The sequence below is a fragment of the Galendromus occidentalis genome, unplaced genomic scaffold (genome assembly GCF_000255335.2).
Source record: "Galendromus occidentalis unplaced genomic scaffold, Mocc_1.1 scf7180000077484, whole genome shotgun sequence".
Classification (NCBI taxonomy): domain Eukaryota; kingdom Metazoa; phylum Arthropoda; class Arachnida; order Mesostigmata; family Phytoseiidae; genus Galendromus; species Galendromus occidentalis.
The window spans coordinates 1,469,731-1,492,824 of NW_003805472.1; the positions used below are offsets into that span (position 1 = coordinate 1,469,731).

The 23,094-nt window shown below is 52.1% G+C and overlaps 2 protein-coding genes across 2 annotated transcripts; one reads left to right on the top strand and one right to left on the bottom strand.

Moving 5' to 3' along the window:
- Positions 1-3,350: 3,350 nt before the first annotated feature.
- On the bottom strand, positions 3,351-5,115 carry LOC108864534 (protein starmaker-like). Its single transcript, XM_018640399.1, has 2 exons — positions 4,812-5,115; positions 3,351-4,627 (listed from the first exon to the last, which is right to left on the bottom strand). Exons 1-2 carry the CDS (start codon positions 5,113-5,115, stop codon positions 3,351-3,353), a joined length of 1,581 nt encoding a protein of 526 aa, XP_018495915.1.
- Positions 5,116-21,281: 16,166 nt separating this feature from the next.
- Positions 21,282-22,762, top strand: LOC100900888 (uncharacterized). Its single transcript, XM_003745661.2, has 4 exons — positions 21,282-21,416; positions 21,532-21,738; positions 21,857-21,955; positions 22,113-22,762. The coding sequence occupies exons 1-4, from the start codon at positions 21,282-21,284 to the stop codon at positions 22,197-22,199; spliced, it is 528 nt and encodes a 175-aa protein (XP_003745709.1). The 3' UTR covers positions 22,200-22,762.
- Positions 22,763-23,094: the final 332 nt, after the last annotated feature.

Genomic DNA, 23,094 nt, shown 5'->3' on the forward strand with positions numbered 1-23,094 from the left:
GGTGACACCGGGACTTCCCATTTCGCTAGTGGGACATCCCTCCGCATCTCCGATATTTTAGGGGAAATCGAGGAGAACGTTTCTCGAAGAAGTCCCGTGAGCGAAATACTTGGCAAGAATGTCTCCCACTGAAAACTCTCCGGCCTCATTCTCGAAATCCTCAAGGTTCCAAGTCATTCGCGTGGATCGGTTCTCGAGGACAAGTTATCGCCCTAAGCGAAAGGGATCGTAGTTCGAGCCGAATATCTCCAATAAACGTGTCTAAGACACCTCGTCGGCTCGCAAGATGTCCCCGCCAATGAATGTCCGCTTTCTGTTTTCCTGTCAAGCATTAGCAACATCTTTGGCTCGGATCTCCGGAAGAAAAAGGCAGGAAGTCGAACAAAAATCGCGCGATGCTCAGATACGTTGATGTTCTGATTTGCTTTCTGGTGGACTCAAGATTCGACCTGCGGGCTGTTGACGAGCGGTGAGATTCGGCTCGCACCCATTCCCTCCGCTATGGCGTTAGTAATATGGCGATTTGTTGATGTATTCGTGAATCTCCAATAATTGCAGGGTGCGGCGATTCTTCGAGCGAAATTGCGGCACTCCGAACCAACCTCCACCCGGCGCGTGACAGACTTGAGGTCGTATGCCGGGATTCAAAGCGGAATCGCTAATTTCAACGGGGTTTTCGGACTAGCCTCAGTTCCCGTGCCTCCGGAAAACTCCTCGATGCAGTATCTCCTGCTGATCTTGCTAATCATGGAGCGGAGTGATTATTGCTCGCTCGTCACCGATATTCCAAAACTACTGGCGCAACTCAGGCTCCTGTACGAGACCGCACATCCGTCTAGCCGTATAATCGACGAGGGTCACTCGACCGAAACGCTAATCTTTGGAGGTGGAGGACGCGGCTCTAGAAAATATCACATTCTACGATATGACCTCGATCGAGGGAGCCGGCCACCTCGGCGTGAGACTGTAAGCGTGCGTCTTCGGAGCTGCGTTTTAGAGTCACGGTGCACCGATAAGGCTCAGTTCGTTCCCTCTGGGTTCGTACCCCTGACTCCCTCATCCCCCCTTTCAGGTACCGTTGGTTGGAGTTGATTCAAGCCCCTTGTCCGAAAGAGCGACCAAACGACCTATTGTCAGGGCTTTTTCGGTAACCACAACTCGATAGGAATGCACTATGAGCAGCTGCAAGGGATCTTGGATGTTCTGGAAATTATTCTGTTGTCAACGAATCGGGGAATTTATTATTATTATTGGACCGCGCCTCAGCGAGGAGGCTCCATGAAGTTTGTAGAAGACTCGGCTCAAGAGGGGGCTGAACCCTCCATGATGAAATGTATGCCCTCCATGAAGCCTCTGGCGTGCATGAAATTATCGGAACAGTAGTACGGAAGGAGGAGCAGCTTGTGGATTTTGGCGTTCAAGTCTTTAATGCCCGGCACACAAGGTACGAAAACGTACAGTGTGATGTACCTGGAAATTACAAGACAATTCATGAGCGCTTCTGGGAACTGTCCAGAGACAAAGAGCTTCCGGATATGCTCCTCGCCGTTTTGTGAGATAGAGCACGTTTACAAAGATCGGAGCCATGTTGGGTCATTCGTCATTGGTCCCATAGAAATCGTTGTCTCTTCCTGCGAGTAATTCATTAGGGTGCACAATGCCTCTGCGCCTCTCGAGACGACCCTTTGTTGATTCGCGGAATCGTCGTAGATTCAATCGAACGATTTCATTCAGACAGCCTAGTCACCCACTTGGTGAAACGTTGCGTGGACGAGTCTGAACGCTCTGTCTTCCGCATAAAAATATTGAGGATGACAGATGGAACGAGCGCTCTTTCGGAACTCTTTCGTAAGTTCTCTGTGGTCTGGGAAGAGCCGTATTGACTCGAAAATGAGTCGTTCCCGCAAGAACTAGTTCGGATCAACTCCACGTCAGTCACATGCTCGAGACCAGATTCCGCTATCGTGATCGAGTTCCGAATTATCGATTCAATGTAGTCTCCGGCGGATCTATTGAGGCGGAGCGAGCGCGAGAGATTTCGCCGAGGGAGTGAGCTAGCGATAAGGTCGGAATCGGAATTGGAATTCCGAAACGGGTGAGAGCTCCCGTCGGCCTCCGAACTCCTCGGAGATCTTGAAAACTTGAGTGTCTTTAAGCGGGTACTCACACAACGGCTGCGCCACCGGCTACCCAAGTTGCCATGAACACGAGGAGCACTGCCCACATGGCCATCCACAGAGCGTTTAGGGACCCTTTCGCGCCCATTTTCGACTCTGTGAGAGCGAACTGTCACCTCCGGGATTCGCTTTCGATTTTCGCTGACGCCAAACGCGCTCAACAAACGGTCGTCAAGTCTCTCGCGGGCGCAGAGTCTCTCAGTGACGAATGGCTTCGCGGTTACTGTAAGCGAGAAGATCGTATCGATAGGCGGGAGACACCTCCGGAGTGCGCTCAGAATTGACTCCTAGCAAACGCCAAACTGTTATTCGGTCTCGTAACGATAGCATCCGTGCGAGCTTGCCGCCCTCTAAGGAAAATGTTTGGAGAAAGGGTCCTCGTACTTATTTACAATGGCTCGCTGCTGGCACCACAAATAGAAGAAAAGCGCTCGAATCGTTGTCTTCGGACGAATACCGACTCTCCCCGGTCGTCGCTGGAAACAGACTTAAGAGATCGCAGCCGCTGCGCCGTTGATCAGCCCGGTCCGACAGCGAGCTGATTCTAGAAGAAGAGCGACGATGACTATGGATTCCCTGAGGCGCGAAAATGCGAAATTGAGTGCTCCACCCAGCTGCGTATTTCAGGAAGAACCTGGGGGAGTCTCGAAGAATTTTTTGATATTTCCCTGGAGTTTCCAGCTGTCCACCGATTCTTGTGGAGACTATTCCCTCAATCGAGACGATACAGATGACTCATTCCAGGGTTTACGTTCGTCGCTATCGAGAATTTTTTCCCTCTACTCAAGGACATTCCATGACAATTTTCGAGAATCGGTGGAGAGGAGCAAAATTATGTCCGCATCAGCATGGGCTCTCCAGCGTTTGACCGAACCGCCCGACGGCGCCAAAAATCGAATTATCCCACCTGTCAAGGATTGCAATCTCGATAACTGGACTAGAGAACATATTGCTCTTCCCGGTGAAATTTTGAGTCGGCATACCGTGAGTGATACGACTGGCGGGCGTACCCGTCTGGTTTTAGAACTCTCGAAACTGCCCGTTTATACAGACTGCCCCTAGACTAAAATATTCGCGCGGTTTGACGCACGACCCGAGTCAACGGATAAGGCCCCTTGAGATCGAGCACGCTTTTCTAATCTCCTTAAACTTTTATTGGGGAAAATCTATTACTCAGGGTGCACTAAGAGGCGCTTTATCCACAGCTGCATGTGCCCGTCCGTGCGGGAAATCTCGTTTCTGGCGGGAGTGGATGGAACTTTTTCGAGGGGCATTGACTCGACGTTGCTGGCGATTGAGAACTTGACGCTTCTGGCGAGCTACTTTTGCATGCTCCAAATGTGCGGGCTCGAGACGTTTCTCACGGCCGAATCCGTGGCGATCTTGGCGAGAATTCACTTGAGCCTTGTTGCGGATTTGTGGATACTTAGGTTGAGTTACCGTCTCTGCATTGCGCTGCTTCCGCAAGAGTGGATAAGGCAGGTGACCAGACATCGAGGCAGATCGTCTCTTGGCGCTCGATCGCTTTACCCTGCGACCATTGACTGACGCGACAAGGCCTTCTCCATCGTCGTCAGCGTGGAAGCTTGCTTCGCCGAAGTCGCCTACACGAGGATCTGTTGCATCGTAGTTTCCGTCTTGCTCTGCGTCGAAGTCCGATTGGTCCTCAGACTCGAAGTCTTCAATAAATGCGGTTTCGGACTCGGCATCGTTCCCGTCGTCGTAATCGGCGTCCTCGCTGTCGAAGTCCGCGTCGTCATGAGGTCCGTCGTGATCTCCGTATTCCACTTCGGAATCGTATTCTGCGCGTTCGCCGTCGTAGGTTCCGTCTTCCGCCTCGACGGCATTCCTTCCGTCATCGTATCCGCTCTGATCGTCGTCGTATCCGCTGTCTTCGTCATCGTAGTATTCATGCTCTGCATCGTAATCTTCGGGCTCGTCGTCGTATCCGTCAGCCCCCTCATCGTACTCATCTCGTTGCTCATCGTACTCACCCTGCTCGTCTTCGTACTCGCCGTGCCCTCCATCGTATTCACCACGCTCATCGCCAATCGCTGCGCCGTCGAAGTCGGCGTCATTCTCGCGATCATGATCATAGTTGGCGTGTTCCGCATGGTGATCGTGGCTGGCGTGTCGATCATGATCTTCGAACCCGGCGTGATCGTCGCTGCGGTATTCATAGTTTGCTTGTTCCTCGACGCTGTGACCCGCATGTTTCAAGTCGTTGAGTGCATAATGCGCGAAATCGGCATGTCGCTCGTGATGATCGTAATTATCTTGATCGGAGGTATCGTAATCCGATCGATCATTGGAATCCTCGGCGTAACCCGATCGTTCCTCCTTGGACTTGTGCTTATGGGTTCGTCGTGCTTTCTTGCCGTTCCTTACCCCCCCGGCTCGGCTCCCGGCTCCGATCTCCGCATCGGTATCTCCTGCACGACCCACTGCGCCTGGAAGTTCAGAAGCGAGACGTATGTCGAGACAGTCTGTTTGAGTCTTGCTGGCATCGATCGTCGACAAATAGATAGGAAGTACTAGGTAGCTCCTACATGAAAGCGTAATAACAGCGCTACAGCGTCGTATGAGGTGATCTTCCGAATGAATAATCGCAGTAGACTACTGTCGGAGACTCACCTTCAGTGTCGCCTCTGTCCTTGAACTTGGCCTCGAACATGCCGGATTTCGATGCTTCCACATCTTTGGCAGCTTGGGGACGAAGTCTAGTGTCCCGAGGGTGTCTCACGACGAGTGAAGATTGTTCCTGTTCGGAGTTCACAGGATCCCCCAGAGGAGATCCCACTTTATGGGTCTCGGCCGGGCTGCTCGAAAAATGCCCCTTCGACTTCGATGATTCCAGGTCGTTGTTCACAGACAACGCTGGCGTAACGGCGATTGCCAACAACAGCAGGAGACAGTATTTTTGTCCTATGGTCGTCATGACCGTCCGACCGTGCTCTACACCGTCCACTTGCCCGAGCGAGCACTCCTTCGGAACTGGATGTCTCGGTCTCTGAACAATGAAGTGCAAAAATAATTGACACTCTGCTTCCGTATGAGAAGGGATAGCTTCTCTCAGATTATTTGCTTGGGGCTTCCCGCAGAGAGGAGGATGGATACATTTCCAGTACGGATTTGGGTCCAGACACTTCCTGTGAAGAGAAAGAATCGTATTCCTGCAGGATTGCGGAGAGAGAGGACGCCTGAATAATCGCGCTCCCCCTCACACGTTGTCGGTGGCGTTGCGTTGACGAAGTCTGGCGGCTGCGCTTCGCTAATGCAGGACGAAAACGATATGCGCGAAGCGGATCGTGACAGCGACATTAGGGCAAGCTTGCGTCCCGGAAGGAAGGTAAAACCCGACGGGGCAAACTCTGGTATAGACGACCCTGGTGGTGACTCTGCTTTCTCCTCCTTCGAGGGGAACTGCGTGGAGTCAGTCGAGTCGAATCTGGGTCGCCAGGATGTCTACTTGGCAGCGACGTCCTGCATGTCCTGATGGGGGGAAACCTCGGCGACTCCCGATTCAGCGACCATTCTAGGAGGAAGAGTCCCGCCGGTTTGCTTGGGATTTCAAGACGATTATTCCCCGATCTTCACCCGATGGGAGATTCGTGATCTGTGAATGAATACGAGATTTCGGAAATTCCGTCTTTCATTTATTGGAATAAATAAGGTGTCAACCTGATAATCAATCATAATCTCGCTTGCTTCGAACGGGTCGGGACCTTCGGACCTCCAATCGAGCGGTCTCTTTTCTGAAGAAGGCTAACCCGTTGTGTGAGTACTCGAAGCCCAGAACTCGGTCTGCGTAGACCTCAACGTAAGTCTACCTAAAGGCATCTGGGACCGCGAACAGCCTTGTCCCTTCCCTAACATGATGATCTTGGTTTGTCTAGATTTCCAAGGGCGCAGGCTCGAACTTACATTCCTCAATTTCTAAAGCTGACGATTACATCTTAGAGAATGTTCGGAAAACGCTCTCAAGGTTAACGGAGGCTGATTCCGAATACCCCAAGCGCCCTTCGATAAATCATTCAATCTTGCGATTTCGAGTATCTCGTTGGAAATACAGTGACATTCGTTTTATTAGATTCTTTATATCGTCATCGACCACACCGATAATCACTGTACTCAATAATCATCATCATTTCCACCATTCTCTAATGCTATAGATTTCAATATCTGACACTTGATTTGGTTTTTGGTTTGTCTACGTATGTGCGATAATATCATAAAGAGAGGGAATAATTCGATAGGTATCCTGCCATTTAGCAAACGGGTTGCCTCTCATTGGATTACGGCGAAAGATCCGATTCGTGCACGAAGTTTCGTTTCTCGTTCGTAGGTTTCCGTGTTCGCAAGCACTCAGCAGGTTGCCAGCGAATGCACGTTCAAGTCGTCGGTCGAGCAAGCGACGAGTGAGCCGTTGGCTCGCCCAGTCGGTCGCCTGCTCGGAAGTTGTTGATGCGGAGTCTCGGATGGATTTATGGATGGATGGATGGATGAATTAATGAATGATACCATGAAAGAACACATCTGGTCAAACATCGATGTTGAAACAACATATCCTGACGGAGGTGTCATCGTCGTCCTCCGGGTCAACTGGACCTCGCATATCATGGAAGGATAGAGATTCGCGGCGCTTCACAGGAGCAGTAAGCTCATCACTGGACAATTATTGGACCATTCTCTCCGATAGTATTTCCGACGAGCGTACGCAGAGGTATTCGCATGCGCGAGCGCGTCAACAGAGAAAGGTCATTGATTTGGGATGTTCGGTTGTTCTCGATATTTCAGGCGACATCTTGGCTGGTCCGGTCTACCCCAGAGACGTCCCTCCTCTGACGGCAGCGTTGAAAGCTGTCGCGTTCGGAGGGTGTCCAGGGTAGCCGAGTTTTCAGTGGCGAATTATTAGGGGCGAACTACGACATATATATTCATATATACGCTTCGATATATAGATATATAAATATTCATCCATTCGTAATGATAAGTGTGTGCGAGGTTCCTATGGCACACACATTTACACCCAATTTGTTCTCTTCTCATCGGTTTCTCCTTCCTATTCGTCTCTTCCGTTTCTAGAACGAGGGACGCTGTGCACAGAAAATACCACGTAGATCACGGAGGGTTTTCTAAAAACACATTCACTCAGACGTTCTTGGGCTTCGCTTCTCTTGCTTTCTCAGTCTCACGAAGTTCACTTTGGATGCAGTTTTTCTACCGGAAAATCTGGATCGTAGAGGTTTACGAGGACGAGGAGAAGGGTAGGCATGGGATGAGGCTGGCTTTAATGGTTCTGATCAAACAGTTTCTGTTTCCAATCAGACAGGCAATAAGTCTCTTCAGTCGGTTTGGCTTCACGGCTGCGATGCACTCTGAGTTTGTAGAGCTGGGGCATTCGTGGCAAACGTCGCAAATCCATCGTCTCACGCTGACATCGAACTAGCCTGGGTTGGCGTCCACCCGTTGAGAATTCACGGAGATGTTCGCACCCACGTAGACCTACAATCATGATGACGGAAATGCGCGTTCGGAAATCCTCGAAAATCCCCCGTGTCCTCGACGAATCGTCGATGAGACGTTAGTCGCGAAGGTGCAGATCTTGGAGTATTTAATGTAGATCTGAGATCACCGGTCAGTTTCTCAGGGTTCAACCATTGGTCTGGTGGCATTCCACCGTTGTAATTTCTCATTTTCGGCAGGCATATTCGTCTCAGTAACTTTCTTCCGTTAGAACAGTCACACCAGCTTTATGGCACGTCTTATGAGTCGTATCAGAAATCTTCTGGGGTCTATCAACAATACAGCCGTTCGTCATTCAATGAAATGTCGTATCAGCCCGGACTCTTGTATAATATTGCATATCTCACATGGTCCTGATTTCCCTGGTTCGCAAGGGGGCTGACACGGCCGCGGAGATCTGTCTTCACTCGGTCGCCTCAAGCGTTTCGGGCTGTTCTTCGTCGTTCGCGACGGAAGAATCACAGCGAACGAATGATGGCACTTGGATTCGAACCTCGAGACGAGGTGTTAAGGTACGAGTTCATTCCTACTATTCCTCAACGAGAGGACATTATCCGCCAAGAAGCAAGCTTTAGCTTATTTCAAGAGGCTGTTTGTTTGATGGGATTGAAGGAGAGCCTGACGCGCTACCGCTTGAATAAGGTTGTTCTCCTGGACGCTGGTGTTCTGACTGCTGCTTTGGCCGCCGTTCCCCTGCGGTGTTCCGGGTGGCGGAGATTGATTCTTGTCCCTCCGAGGAGTCGCGGGATTGGGACTGCACTGATCCTGGCCCTGGGGTTGTCCGGGACCCTGTGGACTGGGGTTCCCGGGAGAGCCCCCCGAGGCCTCTGGGACTCGACCGCCCTGTTGTAGATGTTGACTGGCCTAGAACCGGAAGTTTCGATGTTAAAAAAAACGCTCGTTTGGAAACTGGAGGCGAAAAATGCGAAATATATCAATCAGTGAGCAATCACGTGCGTCTCTCCCCCTCTCTCCCTTTCAGCGTATGAAAGGAAGGAGAGCGCGCGTGGTGTTTACCTGATGGGCCTGTTGAGTGACTTGCTGCAGAGCGGCTGCATTCAAGAATGTTGGAAGCTGAGATCGAAATATGGGGTTCATGATGATTTGTTGGAGGTCCTGATCCATAGTTGCCGGTGTTCCCGTAGAAATAGCCGGGAAAGGCGGTGGCGCTGCAAGAGGGTTGGTGGTCACCGGAGCCGCTTGTTGCGGAGCCGTGGGCGCTGTTGACACTGACTGCATATGGCCCTGCATGTGTTGTAGGGAGCTGTGCGCTAGATGTTGGTGGTGATTCAGCGGGTTGTTGTTGTTGTTGTTGCTGCTGTTGTTGTTGTTGCTGCCCATTAGCTGTTGGCCCGTTTGTGCCTGTGTTGCTGACGGCTGACCCGCTTGCGTTCCCGCCATGCCCGCTCCCTGAAGCGCCACCGCCCCCGATGCCGCTGACCCCGACTGGCGTCCCCTCGACGAAGGGGGGTCTGCAATCAGAGCAAAGTTAGATTGTAAATCAATCGGGAACAGTGCCCGATAGAAGAGCGGGGACTCTTCGAGATAGGCATATGATCTGAGTTCCGATAGAAAATATATGTAACGAGTGCTAAGTTTCGACAACCCGAGACAAAACATGTCACTCCGAATTTTCTCGGAAAACTCTTTCAGAGTCAAGTATTGAACTCTCTCTCTCTTGGTACTCTCTCTCTCGCTCGTATCCTACTCTCGCACACGATCTGGGGTATACAATGCGGTGATGCAGATCAGAAAAGTCGGGAGGGACGGAAAACGAAAAATTGTCTGCCCAAGTTCCGATTGCTGTGAATCGGTCTGAGCGAGGTCTCCCTGGAACTGGCCTGCAGGAAGAACCCTCTGGACAACTTAGGGAGAACTGATCCTCGGAACCAAAATGAGCCTCGGCTCCTCTTTCGAATCAAGACCTAGACACTCATACGAGTTTGACCCGATGTGTCTTATTGGTACAGCACGTCCTTCCTACGGAAATGTTTCTATTCGCTATGATCTATGAACACATTCACACACGCTTGCATTCGTCCGTCTTCAAGTTCATCTGTGAGCGATTCACGAAAACTCTGTTGTGTCTCTGGTTCTATTGTCGATTTCTCTCTCTACCGTATCGGAACGAAGCGTACAGGAAGCTGTGAGCTCCTGAAGCCTGGAGTAGAGCAGCGGCGGCCGCGGCAGCGTAGGTGCATTTATGTTTCTGAAGCCACTTGAGGGCCGAGAACGCCTGGCCGCACTTGAGGCAGCTGTACTGTAGGTTGCGTTCGGCAGCGACTCCGGCGTCGCCCGTTAGAAACGCATTAGAGCTGCTTTGATGCGTTGGCTGCGGATGGGAAGGCTTTCGGGGCTTGCGGGTGGTTTCCCGTTGAGCGGGCTGTGCTACTCCCGCCAACGCCGAGCCCGCACCCATGTGCACCGTCAGCATATGATCAGCCAATTTCTCTTTTTTGTGGAAACCCATCCCGCAGTTGGGATCCGCGTAACAGACGAACGGCTTCTCCCCTAGAACAGACAGATAGACACAGAGGTGGATATCGAACGAATCCAAGAGCTCTCTTTTCTTCTCTCGAAACTCTCTCCCTTCCGATCATCCTAAACATTCGTTTCCAACGTCACACAGCAGCAGAGGCAGCAGATCCCATCGACACCGTCATGGTCTCCATCACGATACTCCGTAGCAGTATCAACAGCGGCGGTGGATGTCACGGGCAGGGATGGGGTACGGGGATGCTGATGGGTTCCTTCCTTTCACGCAAACACTCACGCAGACATTGTATCATTATACTACTAAGACTCGTTGCTCTACGACAAGACACGGGACCAGATGAAATCGGGAAGGTGTGTCATAGAAGCTGAAGTCGGAGTGGATAAAAAAATAAATGAACCAATCTATGTATGATAAGGAGCGCACTTAGAAGCTGCCAGCAAGCAAGCACAAATCTACTAGAAACAAAAATGATACCCTACTTCTCACTCATCACAACGCCGTTCGATAGCTGCTGGTCGTCTCGGCGAATGATACGAGACTGCGAGCGAATCGATCGAGGATTTCACGAGAGGAAGGGATCAGGCGTAGACGAGCAAGTGCACGGCCGCATTTCCGAAATCTCATCAAAGACGTCGATCAGAATAATGTAGGCCGCCATCAATCGATGAACTTCTGAGATGGATATTTTCTCAGGATTCATGGGAGAACCATCTCCTTTAGATTCCAGGAGAGGATTCCTCCCTCGAGGTGATCGCGAGAGCCCGCGATGCGCGCCACGGCTTCACCCAAGGATAATTACCCATGAGATCAAGCATGGAATATCTTTGGAATCGAAGCACGTAAAGTACGTAGTGTTCCAGAGGATCCCTCCTTGCGGATATGCTTGGGGTCCCGTATGGTGAGGGACTGTTATCGACGAGAGATAAACAATAGGACTAAAGCGACGGCTTCCGTCTCCGCTGAGCGATGTGTCTCGCCAGTCGATGGTCTCGATGGTCGATCATACAAGGCGATCGATTCGAACTCAGTCGATCATATACGGGTTTAGGTAGAGAAGCTTTTTGTCTCAAGCGACGCGACCGGCGAAACCAAATGAGCCGCGCGGGTGATGCAATCCGACCTCAAACATGTTCTCGGACATACACCGGGTAGATCTCATCAGTCTCATCAGCATAATAGAGGTAGATCATTTGCTCTGGCGGACTTCCTATTGATTGATGCTCCGAGGAGTTTTTCACCGTGTTAGGATTTTAAAGTTCAGGAATAAGAGTTGTATAGTAGGGAACCGCCAAGGGTAAAAATGCTCTCCGGAAGACACTTCGAGACGCTCAAAAATCTCCGGTACGCAACGTGGAACGTGAGCGAGCGAGCCTAATATGAACGAGAGCGGGATAGCTCTGATGCTCGAGACTCACGAAAGATATTTCTCATTCGAGATGGAGGAACGGTGGATGAGGAATCAAAAGTCTTGCTACGATCGCCCTCTACTTCGATCCCAGCTACAGTCAAAGCGTGTTACTAACATTCACGGTTCACGTCATTCCGCTCGAGGGGACCAGGAGGGCTCAACATAGGTTTCGGATAGACACCAGAGAGCAGCTCGAAGAGAGAAAGTCGCGAAAGAAGTCACTACGTGAAGACTGATCGATTTGAGGATTGATGGATTCAGAAGGACATGTTTTCGTTCGAGGTTCGTTTCGAGTTTCTGCTGGAATGGTCGACGTACCAGTGTGCGTGCGCATGTGGCCGTTGAGCTTATCCTTTCGGTAGAAGCCCTTCTGGCAGACCGGGCAGATGAACGGTGTTTCGCCTGTGTGGATCATATGATGTCTAGCGAGATGTGCTCTCTCGGTGAATCCGCGACCGCAGATCTCGCAGTGGCAAGTCACAGGGTTGATGGTCGCTCGCCGTCCGCCTCGACCTGCCCCCCGTTTGCCTGCTGACCACTGTTGCCACCATTGTTGCCCGGTTGTTGAACCGACTGGTTCATCAGTGCAAGCGCCATGCCCACTTGTTCGCCGTTCGACGCCTTCGGTGCCTCGCCCGGAGGCCAGCCTGGAGCGGGGCAGAGAAGGGACACACGTTACTTGCGGGGAACCTACACTATTTCGGACTGTTTATGAAAACGTCTGACGTTCGCTGGTCGGCGGGATGAATCTCAAGCTGGGATAGCTGGCTGACGACTGACTGACCGCACGCGCATCTGACCACGCGCTTCCGACGTGCAGAACAAGCTAATTTTGCCGCACAAGGCATACCATCTCCCTCAAGTGACCTCATCGAAGCAGGGGCTCTAATCATTGGACTCGAAGCATCGCACGATGTTGAATCGAATCCGAACGGTGGGAGCGCCGCCGGGCTTCCTCCGCGTAATTCTACCGAGGAGTCGTAAATTCATTTCGATGAGCATCGAAAATCTCCGCCCCTCCCTCACTTGACCCATCCCCGTAATCGAGAGGTTCGAGGGGATTCCAGCTAAGCGGCGTAGGGCTGAGCGAGGCCGACATCGGCTTCCAGGAAAAGCTGGTCAAGATGGGGAAACACTCGCAGCAGAATCAGGCAACCCATGGAACTCGCGAACGAAGCTCAGAGAACACGCTACAGGCATCAGGAGTCAAGGAGCCGTGGTCTTCGATGGGGAAGGAACAACGTCCAGGGTGGAAAAGAGCTAAAAAAAGACCTCGGTCGCCCGTTCGTAAGCTCCGAGCTCAAAAAAGCGCTATTGGGAATGGGATAGCTACAGAGCGCCGGCATCCGATCCGCGTCAACAGTTCTCTAATGGAGCCTCTGATTCATGAACACATAAGCACCTCCGAGGAAATCCCAGAAGAGCACGAAGGCCAGTCACGAATGGCGAGCAGACCCGGAGCTTGTGTGGCAATGCGGGATCGAGGCGAATCGGGGGGACAAGTCGTCCTTCAACTAAGGATAGGCGAGCGACCGAGCCCGGTGACTAGTTTCTCCGCGTACACTTCATCGGTCCTATTCCCTACCGACAATTCGACGGCCGGAGGACTCGAAGTCACAACAGAGCGAGTTCCAGATGCTTGCTCGAAACCGCGTCATAATTGAAGAAGAGAAAAACGGGATACTCTAACGGCAGCAGAGAGACGCTTTTCTACGAAGTTTCTCTGAGCTTCCCGGGGAAGGCACTCTCGATCCTCAAAACATATCGCTCTCGACATTTGCTCGCGCTTGATCGGAAGTCAGTTCACCAGCTCGACAAATACGAAATCTTGAAGCGGTTTCCGGCAACGTTCCCCCCGGCTCGAAACTAGGGGCTCGGCTCCTTGTGATTCGAGACAGATATCTGGGTCCTACGGAGCAGGGGCCAGCTCCGACATCGACACCCCTCTTGGGTGGATCATCCCGAGCGGCAGCCTCTCGAGATGATTCGCCCGGGATTGAGAGCAGGAGCAGCTGACCGGGGCCGGAGGAAAATTCTCAAGTAGCCAGAAAATACGGACAGGCCATCGCAAGAATCGTGCAGTGCATGAGAGCATGGGGGAATAGAGCCAGGTCTCTCATCAGTCGGGGATAGAAAGTCTTGCTGGATATCATGCGAGGAAATCAATTATCGGGAGAACCAAGAGAATAAAAATCAGCGACAGTGGATATTTCTCTCCAGTGAACTGCATCCAGAATACGCATTCGGGAATCCGACTCCTAGGAGGAGGTTCTCCCGTGGGAATTCAAGCCAGTCCGCAGGACGGAGGACAGGGGAGCAGCCAGCAGGCGGACCATGAACGACCGTCATCCGTTTACGCAAACAGTTTCCATATATCGATCGATTTCATCGCACGGATAATGAGCTCAATTTCATTCACCTTTCGATCGCTTGGACTCACCAGTATGTGTGCGCCTGTGTCTAGTGAGTTTATCCTTCCTGTAGAAGCCTCTGCCGCAGAATTCGCAGGAGAAAGGCCGTTCTCCCGTGTGAATCATCGTATGTCGAGTGAGGTGGTTCTTCTGTGAGAATCCTCGCCCACAGACATCACAATGAAATGGCCGATCTCCACTATGCGTTCGCATATGATCCAGAAGTTTACAGCGATAGCTGAAACCTGCAGGGGGATAACACACGTCAAAGACCATGCTTCGTTCCTGGGAAATTATGAAGCTGGTGTTCCTTTTTGAAAATTCGATCCGGTTCCTCCAACATACCCGATCCGCAGATGCTGCACGAGCAATTCTTATCAGTTTGATGTGCTGAACGCATGTGGGCTTTCATACGGTCCTGAGTCGCGAACAACTTTCCGCACACATCGCACGGAATGTTACGTCCTTCAACCTGTCCAGAAATCTGCAGCACCTGAGTATCGCCATATTTCTCGGGAGGTCCAACCAGCCAAGAGCCGTGACGAATTGCCGCGGCGCGGCAGAAGACAATCAGAGATTCTCCGAAGTCGAAAGAGGGAACTCAGGGAGTAACTTACCTGCCCCGGCTTCTGAGTGTGCGTGGTAAGGTGAGCCTGGAGCTCGATCGCTGACGCGAAAGGAATCCTGCATGATGGACATGGCCACGACTTTTCGCCGTTGTTGCCCGCGTTTTGCGTAGCTGTGAACGAGAATGGAAGTCGATCTACTTAATTCGACTGCTTGCTCATTGGACGCTCCTCCCCGACTGTTGATTTCCCTCGAGCTCTCGTCCTCGGATAGAGGTCGCGCGGGCGATCCCGATCCGATAGGCGAGAGCTAGCGTAGCGAAATCAACGGCCGTCTTGTATCAGCAAACTAATATGACTCTCACCCAATGCTACGGCTAGATTGTGTTCACTGCTTCCATTATTCGAGTTTGCGTTAGAGTTGTTCTGGTTCGCGTAATTAAGTAGTTGAAGGCCCGCTACTGGAGGCGGTTGGCCACCGTGGGCCGCAGCAGCTGCCTGACCCAACGAGACGAGCTGTTGAGCCGCAGCCACCTGTAATGCGGGGTTAGTTAATTCCCGATATTCCGACCCTCCCATCCGCGATTCCCGCGTCTCGAGTGCTCTCAGGTCAGAATTCGCTCGGAATTCTTTGAGTTTCCGTATCGAGCCGATAGTCACCTGGTAGAGATGCTGAGGATCCATGATGACAGAGGACGATGATGTGGGTGTTGAAAACGTTCCTAGATTCGACGAGACGTTCACGGAGGTTCCTTGGGGGAGACCCAAGCACGAATTCGACAGGGTCTGGATGTTTGGGACGTGTGCCACGCTTGACGAAGCGTTAATCGGATGAATACTGAGGCCGGCCGAAGACGGTATGTTCAGGCCTGGTATTATATTCAAACCTACGTTTGAGAACGATACTTCTTGATCTTCCGGATTCGAGTAGCCAACTTCCTGAATGGGAGCGTACGCGTCAAGGATGGCTAGCGGAAGATGGGGTCCGCAGTCGTTTCTGACTGAGCTAGCTCCCGTAATCATACGTATTACAATCTGTCAGGATCTGTGGACGCCTGGCCCCGACTGCATGCGAGTCGGAGGAAGGGGAACCTTCCACCCCCCTCGCCTGACCTTCGGGCTCTCACCTGTTTCAAGGAATAAACCTTCAAATCCTGCGGTCCATTGACATTAATGCCGATTGCTTGCTTGAATTGCGAGGTCTGCTGAGATTGCAGGTATTGCGAAGCGAGGCTCGTCTCTCGAATCACCGAAGTCTGGAAACAAATTGGAACGGTCACCACATGGAACCAATGTACACATGCATCCCCAGATGCCGGGGATGGAAAGGATATTCAGAAAGCTCCACACGGCTCGGGCTCACCTTTCCGAAAGAAGGCAGCCTTTGCTGATGCTGTTCGTTGTAGAGTTGTTGTTCATGAAGCAAAACGCTTTGCTGTTCGGGATGAGTCGGATGGATATCGGAGGTAATCTCTTCAGCATCGGAGTCATTTGGCTCTAAATTCGAGTCTACCGAATAAACGGATGCTGAAAAAAGCCCAGAGCCGGCCAAAGGTCTCGAGTTCTCTTTGCCTGCGTCTGCACTAAGATCCTGGCCGACTCCGTTGCCGTTTCGTATCAGCTGCAGCAGCTGCTGAGAGGATAATCTAGGCGTCAGCTGCCCTTGATTTCGTGGGGTCAATGATACGGGACTGTCAGTCAAGTCTGAGGGCGCTCTCGAAGCGCCGTTGTTTTGACCTGCGTGGCGAAACGAAGGCATGCTTTAACGATGGCTAAAAGGGTTGAGGGGTGAGATATGGATGCATTGACATGAATGGGTAAAGAACGGGAACAGAACTCGATCGGAACTTCCGTGCAGAACAGAAAATAAAACTGATGGGTAAACACGCGGGGCAGACCATGGATTCCACCGAGGTCGACTCGAGAAGGATCATTCATAGAATGAACTCGCGAACTTCTTCCGCTCGAACGCAAAAGTGATTCAAGGCCAACGGAGGAGAACATCAGTTAGTTCCGGAAATTTCTCCGGAATGCATACGCTGGAGATCAAGCTCTATGCATGAAAACGATCGGAACTCAAAAAATGCCGACAAGCTCTCCAAAAGAATTCATCTCAGGAATGATGGATTGACTTACGACTTCAAGGAGCTATGATTCTTAGATCGCTGCATGAACGGAATTTGAATGAAGTTAGTGATGTCATCGATTACGAACTCTTTTCAGCCTCTTCTCCCTGAATTTCTTAGACGATTGCTCGCAGCCCTCTACGATCGAGATCATGATGGGGAACTTCGACTTCACAGTGCTAATAAATCGTTCCCGACATTGTTTCGGGAGTTCAACAGCTATCAAAGGTTTCCCACCGCACTCATTCCAGGGCCCCCGAAATCTCACACCGGTGTCGGCTATTCAAGAAATTGTAAGTGTTCAAGTTCATGTGTTCGGCCAGGTCGATCCAGCACCTCCGCCGGAAATTCGACGTCCGAATAGACGATCCGCGCTGTATCTCGACCGATGTCCTCAAGGGCGGCTCTCTTCCAATAAGAGTCCGATTGTTTACCATGGCGAGAGCCTCGTACGAGGCATTCTCTCGAGCTCAGGATAGAGTGAGTCACGCTCTCCTGAGTTCGTCATTCCCCAGTGGCAGCAGCAGCCGCCGCAGCGGAGGCTGATGGCGGTGGAGGCAACGGCAGCGGCGGCGCAAGAGCATCGCTATGCCGCCATCAGGTATACGAGCGCTCATCGAATTGAGATGAATCTTTAGGCTCAGAACAAGCTGTCCCAAGGTTTTTGAGTGCATTCATCATTCGCAAATTGAGCTCGGGACGATTGAGTGGAAACCTTGAGAATTCAGGACGACCATCATCTTGAGAGCTCTGCAGAGAAGCCAGAAGAGCAGATTTTCTGAGCGCGGGCTGTGGCGCCGCCGCTTCGTTCCGAATCGGAGCGTACGGATTCTTCTTCTCTGGCTTAAGAGAAGACACTCCACCCAGACGAGAACCACCTGAGTCTGCCTGAGACCACGAGAAAGAGACCGCGTTTCGGACGAAGCGAAAAGAGAACATTCACGGTTCCCTACAGCAGAATTCCGCGGCTCGATACCGAACATGACTGAATCTATGAATTCATCTTATGATGAAAATGACATCATGCAGATGATCGGCTCTCATCTGCAGCATGGTCATAAGCTCATAGGCCCGGGATCGCGGAGGCTCCATATGAGCCGCTTGCGGTCATATCAGAGACTCTGGCAGAAAAATATCGGTGAGCAGAAAAAGATCACAACAGAGAAGTTTTCGAACGCGGAGCGGACGCCTGGCCGACTTTGGTGGCTAGTCACGTTGCTCGTTCCACAATTTTCACCGATTTTCGGCGAAAATTCACGGTCTCGGGAAAGTGTTAGGCTTAGGGGGTCAACCCCTGCCCAGGCTACGCTTCGAGGTAGGGGACTCCCCTGCTTGCCCAAGTATGGCTCCCCGGAATGTTCCTCGGTGCTAGAAGTGCGCTAAACAGGGGGTTTTCGACTAGATAAACACTCACTTGAGGCAATCGTCGACGTTAAAACGTTGTTCGACGTGCAGACCATTGCTTCTTGCGTCGAGACCATCGTGGCCCTCGTCCTCAGCCGAGCCACGCTCCAAGAGTCCACCGATCCCCCGGCCAAGCCCGAACCACCCCTGGCTTGCGATGGCGGAAGGACTGGAGGCGAGGGCGACTTATCCGGTGAGCGGCGAGCCATCGCCGACTTGAGCGATTGTCACGGGCTCATCTCAAAGATGAAGTTTCCGCAATTCCGGAGGCTGTTCTCGACCGAAATTCCACGCGGATCGAACGGTCGATCCCGGAGCGCTCCACTGTGGGAGGCTGACCGCGGCAGAACGTGACCGTGATATTTGTTTTCGAATTCTTAGGAGCGCGCGAACGAGTAACACGCCGCGTGGCGAGTTGTTCTAGCATGGGGTTCCGAGGGGTTTAGGGGGAAGCGAAGGGGTCGCCAATTAAGTGGAGGACGAGGGTGGGTTGAGGGGTGAGGGGAACGCCAACCAGCAGCCAGCCGAGGGGAAGGGGTGCCGCAGCCCAGCAGGCAACTCTGACCGGAGACGATCCCCTCCTCGGGTAGCGCCAGCAGCGGCGACGGCAGCGGGAGCATAGGCAGCGGCGGCTTTAGAGAAACACTGCTGCTATTGAAATACTGCTGGTGCCACACACCCGGAGCGGGCGGGGGACGGGATGAGTAAGCCCTGAGCCACTCATCCCCTCCACCCTCCCTCTTACCGGGGACGGGCAGGAGAACCCCGATAAACCCTAAAAATCCCCCTGTGCCAGCCAAAGCAATCCGCCGATGGAACCCCCGTCTGTCGGGGATTGGTAAGCAGGCGGGCAGTGTAAGGCATACTAGCCGGGCTAGGGTTTTACAGCAAGGGGGAGCGAGGGCGGCCGGCTGGTTCCATCAGTCGTTTCCTCCCTCCCTCGCTCCCTACTGCCTGTCGGGTTTCCTCTACCCCGGGCCGACGACTCGGGAGAAACGAAGGGCACGAGAAGACACAGCGAAACGCCGAGGGGAGGAATTTTTCTCCAAGTCCCCGCTCACTTCCCTAGAGTGGATCCAATACACGCATCGAGGGGAGTCGCCCGATGTATGAGGGAGTCTCAGGGGAGGGGCGCCGACAACATGAATTACTACGGCTGAAAAGCGTCGGATCTGCCTCGGCTCAGCAGCGGGGTTTACGCCATAGGGCAGGTTGGAGCTTCGGGTGCTTGAAGCTCCGGTGCTGCAAGCCACGGGGGTAACCCCGTGAACTGAGGAGTGGCTCGGGTGAAAAGGGGTCCGATAGGCTTCTGTGAGATCGCCCGGGGTTCTTTCAAGTTTGAGGGGTGTGGCAGGATAGCGAAAGGAACGACCGGGGGCGCTAGGGGCGCTTAAATTGGGGAGGTAGGGGTGGGGGTTCTCGATGATTCGGTGAAAGGATACAATTCTCTGACCGGAATGCATTTTGATGGCGTAGGGGCTCCCGACAGAACCCCGAAATTTCGCTGGGTCTTGCTCGAGGAAGAAGCTCGCATCCAGTTGCTGACCAACTTTCTCTTCTCTGATTCATTGGAGTAGCGCTCAGCTATTTCTCCTCAGATTCACGAAAATTTCCCTCCAGAGGTGAAGGGAGAAAGGGCGCGGCGACGGTCGCATGAGCTACAAGAAATGACGCACGGCTCCGCTCGGCGCTATACGACAGACTCGCGCCGTTTGACGAGGTAGGTTAAGATGTTGTTTCCAAAAATTACTAGAGAAGGCAGACTTCGTCTCCGGATCAACTTCTCAATCTTCGGAGAGAGAAGAGAATGGGAAGTCGAATAGCAGGAGGAAGACTTTCCATCGACTCGACAGCTCTCAGAGGGTGCTCGGATACTTGAGAGCGGATTGAATGATACAGGAAAAGGGTCGGCCGGCGAGCAGTCGATTGATCGATGCTTCAAAGGTCAGCTCCTCAAAAGCCCGGATAGCCCTGATCCGACGATCCGTGGGGCTAGTTCTGGAAATTCTTCACAAGAAGGATCGAGAATCACGACTGAGAGCCGGAGAGCCCGCCTGAAAGGACTCCTTGACGAACCCCCGCTCGGATTGTTTCCCCGTGGAGGATTCGGTCCTCACATCGCCTGAGCTCAGATTCGTCCTCGCTGATCTTCCAGATTCGCGAAATCCACAGGACGATTTTCTCACTGATAGTTCTCGCCATCCCGTTCTCACCCGAGTCAAAATCAGTCACTACAACGGAAGGGGAAGGGGACCTAGAAAAGGAATTATACCGGAAATAGCCCGGGATGGGCGTTGTAAGGAATTTTAGCTGAGCAGCAGCACTGGGTTCGTGTTGAGAGCAGTATTCCCGAGCGTAAAGCATTGCATCGACTTGGCTCCGTCGTGAGAGAGTTCTCTGAACGGGTCTGCGCCTAATTAGGAACGAGCGAGAATCATATCGCAAAATCCTTCGCGTTGTCGTCCGAATGTAATTTCCGAACATCCAGCGCTGGTACCCAATCGGTCTGGATTAGTTGCTAATTGTTGCCCATCGGGGCCGCGCCTTGCTCAGGGACTGCACTGTAAGGGCTCCGTCATTCGCGAGGTCCACCGTTTTATGAGAATTCTCATGCCGCCGACTGGAACCCAGGAAGGATACCTGCAGGCCCTTAAATGGAAAAGGTCGGAATCATGCGAAGGAAGGAATGAATGTATGGTGCCAGCCACGTGAAACCGACGATCCTCTCTCAACACTGCCTTCCCTCTCCCGAGCCGATGTTGTCGAGAGCAGAAGCTCTCACATGAGCGAGCAGAGAGCTGACTACTGACTATTTGTGTTCGAAAACAGCTGTTGGTGAACTTCTCTCTTACTCTGTCGGAACAAACGAGTATCTCTAAGATGACTTGTGCGGAAAGACCCCTTCGCTGCCGAGCTTGCCTGATCAGAGAGTTCGCCGGATGAGACATTTCGCACGTAAGCCGGCGTCCGGATTTCCACGCCCCGAAAGCAGAGCTCTGAACCGAATTTCCTGTCATGAGTCATTCTTCCCCGAAGAGAGGAATTCTCATTAGTTCGTCGAAACAAGATCTCATCCAGTGAAATTCTGGAGGTCGGCTTCGAAAATCGCAGTCTGGTGTATTGGCACTTCGTTCCGTTACAGTTCCTGATCGAAAAGCCGCTGATGATGGCGTCGCCGTCAAACTCGAACGGTATTAGGTTCGTCCCCGAGAACCAAGCGAAAGAGCCCCAATCTTTCAAGTTCAGATTCTCCTACGACTACATCCAATCGAAATGGGGTATATATACGATTGTACAAATGGTGAGTCCTCTTCTTACTTACAGAGGTTCGAACTCTCGTGCAGAATCGACAATCGAGTCGTAATGGGTAGACGTAGACAGCTGGCATTCATCCGTTCATTACTACCTTCTTACAGTTGAGCAGCTTCATCACTTTTGTGGTGGCGGCATCCTCCAGAACGCACAAATACGAAGTAACGGATCTCGTGATTTACGTGGCACCGAAGGCTACCTTTCTTTTTGCTCTCATGAACTCTTTCTGCTTCTTCTACGTGGACTTCCTCATGATTCTCGCAGCGACACTCTCGGAATTCGACGCTTCGTCCGTGCAGCAATCGTCATTTGTGAGTGTCTCGATTATCCACCGGATCTCTAAACCCCTGCGAGAGAATCGCCTGCTTCTGTTCCGACTCGTGAATACCTGTTGAATTATCGTTCTTCAATATATAATATCGTTCACAGTACATGCTCGCGACGTTCTCGACTGCCGTCTTCAATATGAGTGCTTCGATCGCCATATTCACTACTTACCCGGAGACTGTTCTCAATTTGGTCATAGCGGTAAGCCTTTTTGAGGAATTTTCGAATCGTTTACCATACTGGTTGCTGGTCGTGATGGAGCCTTGGTTCGGGTGATGGAAAAAGGATAATCATCTCAATCCAGACTGCCTATGTTTCCGATGGAGGGGTAATAATTCCGGGTCTCCCGATATTCCAGAGTGCGGCACTCACAACTGGCTTGATTTACGCAATCCGGTGTCTAATGATCTCGCTGAAGCTCATCCGCCTCCATCGGATCGGCTGATCTCGCTCCGCGCAGGGACATGGAGCATCTGAAAACATATGAGTCTCTCGGATGATTCGGGAACACGAGATTCCTTCTTGATGAATTCCGAAGATTGCGCATGATCATGCATTGAAGCGAGCGATCCGCCGAAAAACGATGCGATTCTGGAATCGGAGACAGTTTTCGTAGAAGAATACCCTCTCGACATCTCACGCCCCGTCCTGTCGCGAACAGAATCAGCTCCTCTCAATTGAGGCAGAAAATGTGAACTGCCGAAAAGCAAGACGAGTGGTATCCAAAAACCGCCATCCTTCGAAGAATCCTCCGCACGTTCTTCCGCCGACCCGGGTTTCTCCAACAGAATGGACCAGGGGAGACCTTCGAAGCATGAGTGGATGTCTGAGCCCCATCTGACTGATGAGGTACAAGGATGTTGTATTCGATTCGGCGCCTTGGCTCACGGAAGACCGTCGGGATTCACGTCGGAGCGATCACGGTATCAACCCATTGATCGGGGCGGTGATCGAGCAATCGCGTAGAGATTCCTGCCTTGAGCTAGACCGAAATAGAATGAACACTTTTTTGTGAATTGAGAATCTTGGGGTGATTTCTCGCTCAGAGAACCTGCTCGGCGCTTTTTCTGTCGTGCATCCCTTTGCCACCTCACACAGACACCTTCGTGGTCTCTGGCTGGTGAGAGTAGAGTTGCATTAGGAGCAGCACACACAGACTGGACATAGAGTTAGCAACAAACGGAAGAGCTTCCTCTCCACCGACATTCTAGAGGGAGATCTCATCGAGCCTACGCGAAGATAGATGGACGATCATTATTCTGCATCTCGCTTACGCTCCATCGCCGTCGAAAGAGACCAACCCTTAATCAGGGGAGCGAAATTCTGACCGAAGCCCAGAA

Bases quoted from the DNA above. Each gene is read 5' to 3' on its own strand.
- LOC108864534 (XM_018640399.1), bottom strand. From the start codon at position 5,115: ATGACGACCATAGGACAAAAATACTGTCTCCTGCTGTTGTTGGCAATC. The intron at 4,628-4,811 runs GTGAGTCTCCGA...CTGAACTTCCAG, and splicing joins GGACAGAGGCGACACTGAAG to GCGCAGTGGGTCGTGCAGGA.
- LOC100900888 (XM_003745661.2), top strand. From the start codon at position 21,282: ATGGCGTCGCCGTCAAACTCGAACGGTATTAGGTTCGTCCCCGAGAAC. The intron at 21,417-21,531 runs GTGAGTCCTCTT...ACCTTCTTACAG, and splicing joins TATATACGATTGTACAAATG to TTGAGCAGCTTCATCACTTT. The intron at 21,956-22,112 runs GTAAGCCTTTTT...CCGATATTCCAG, and splicing joins TTCTCAATTTGGTCATAGCG to AGTGCGGCACTCACAACTGG.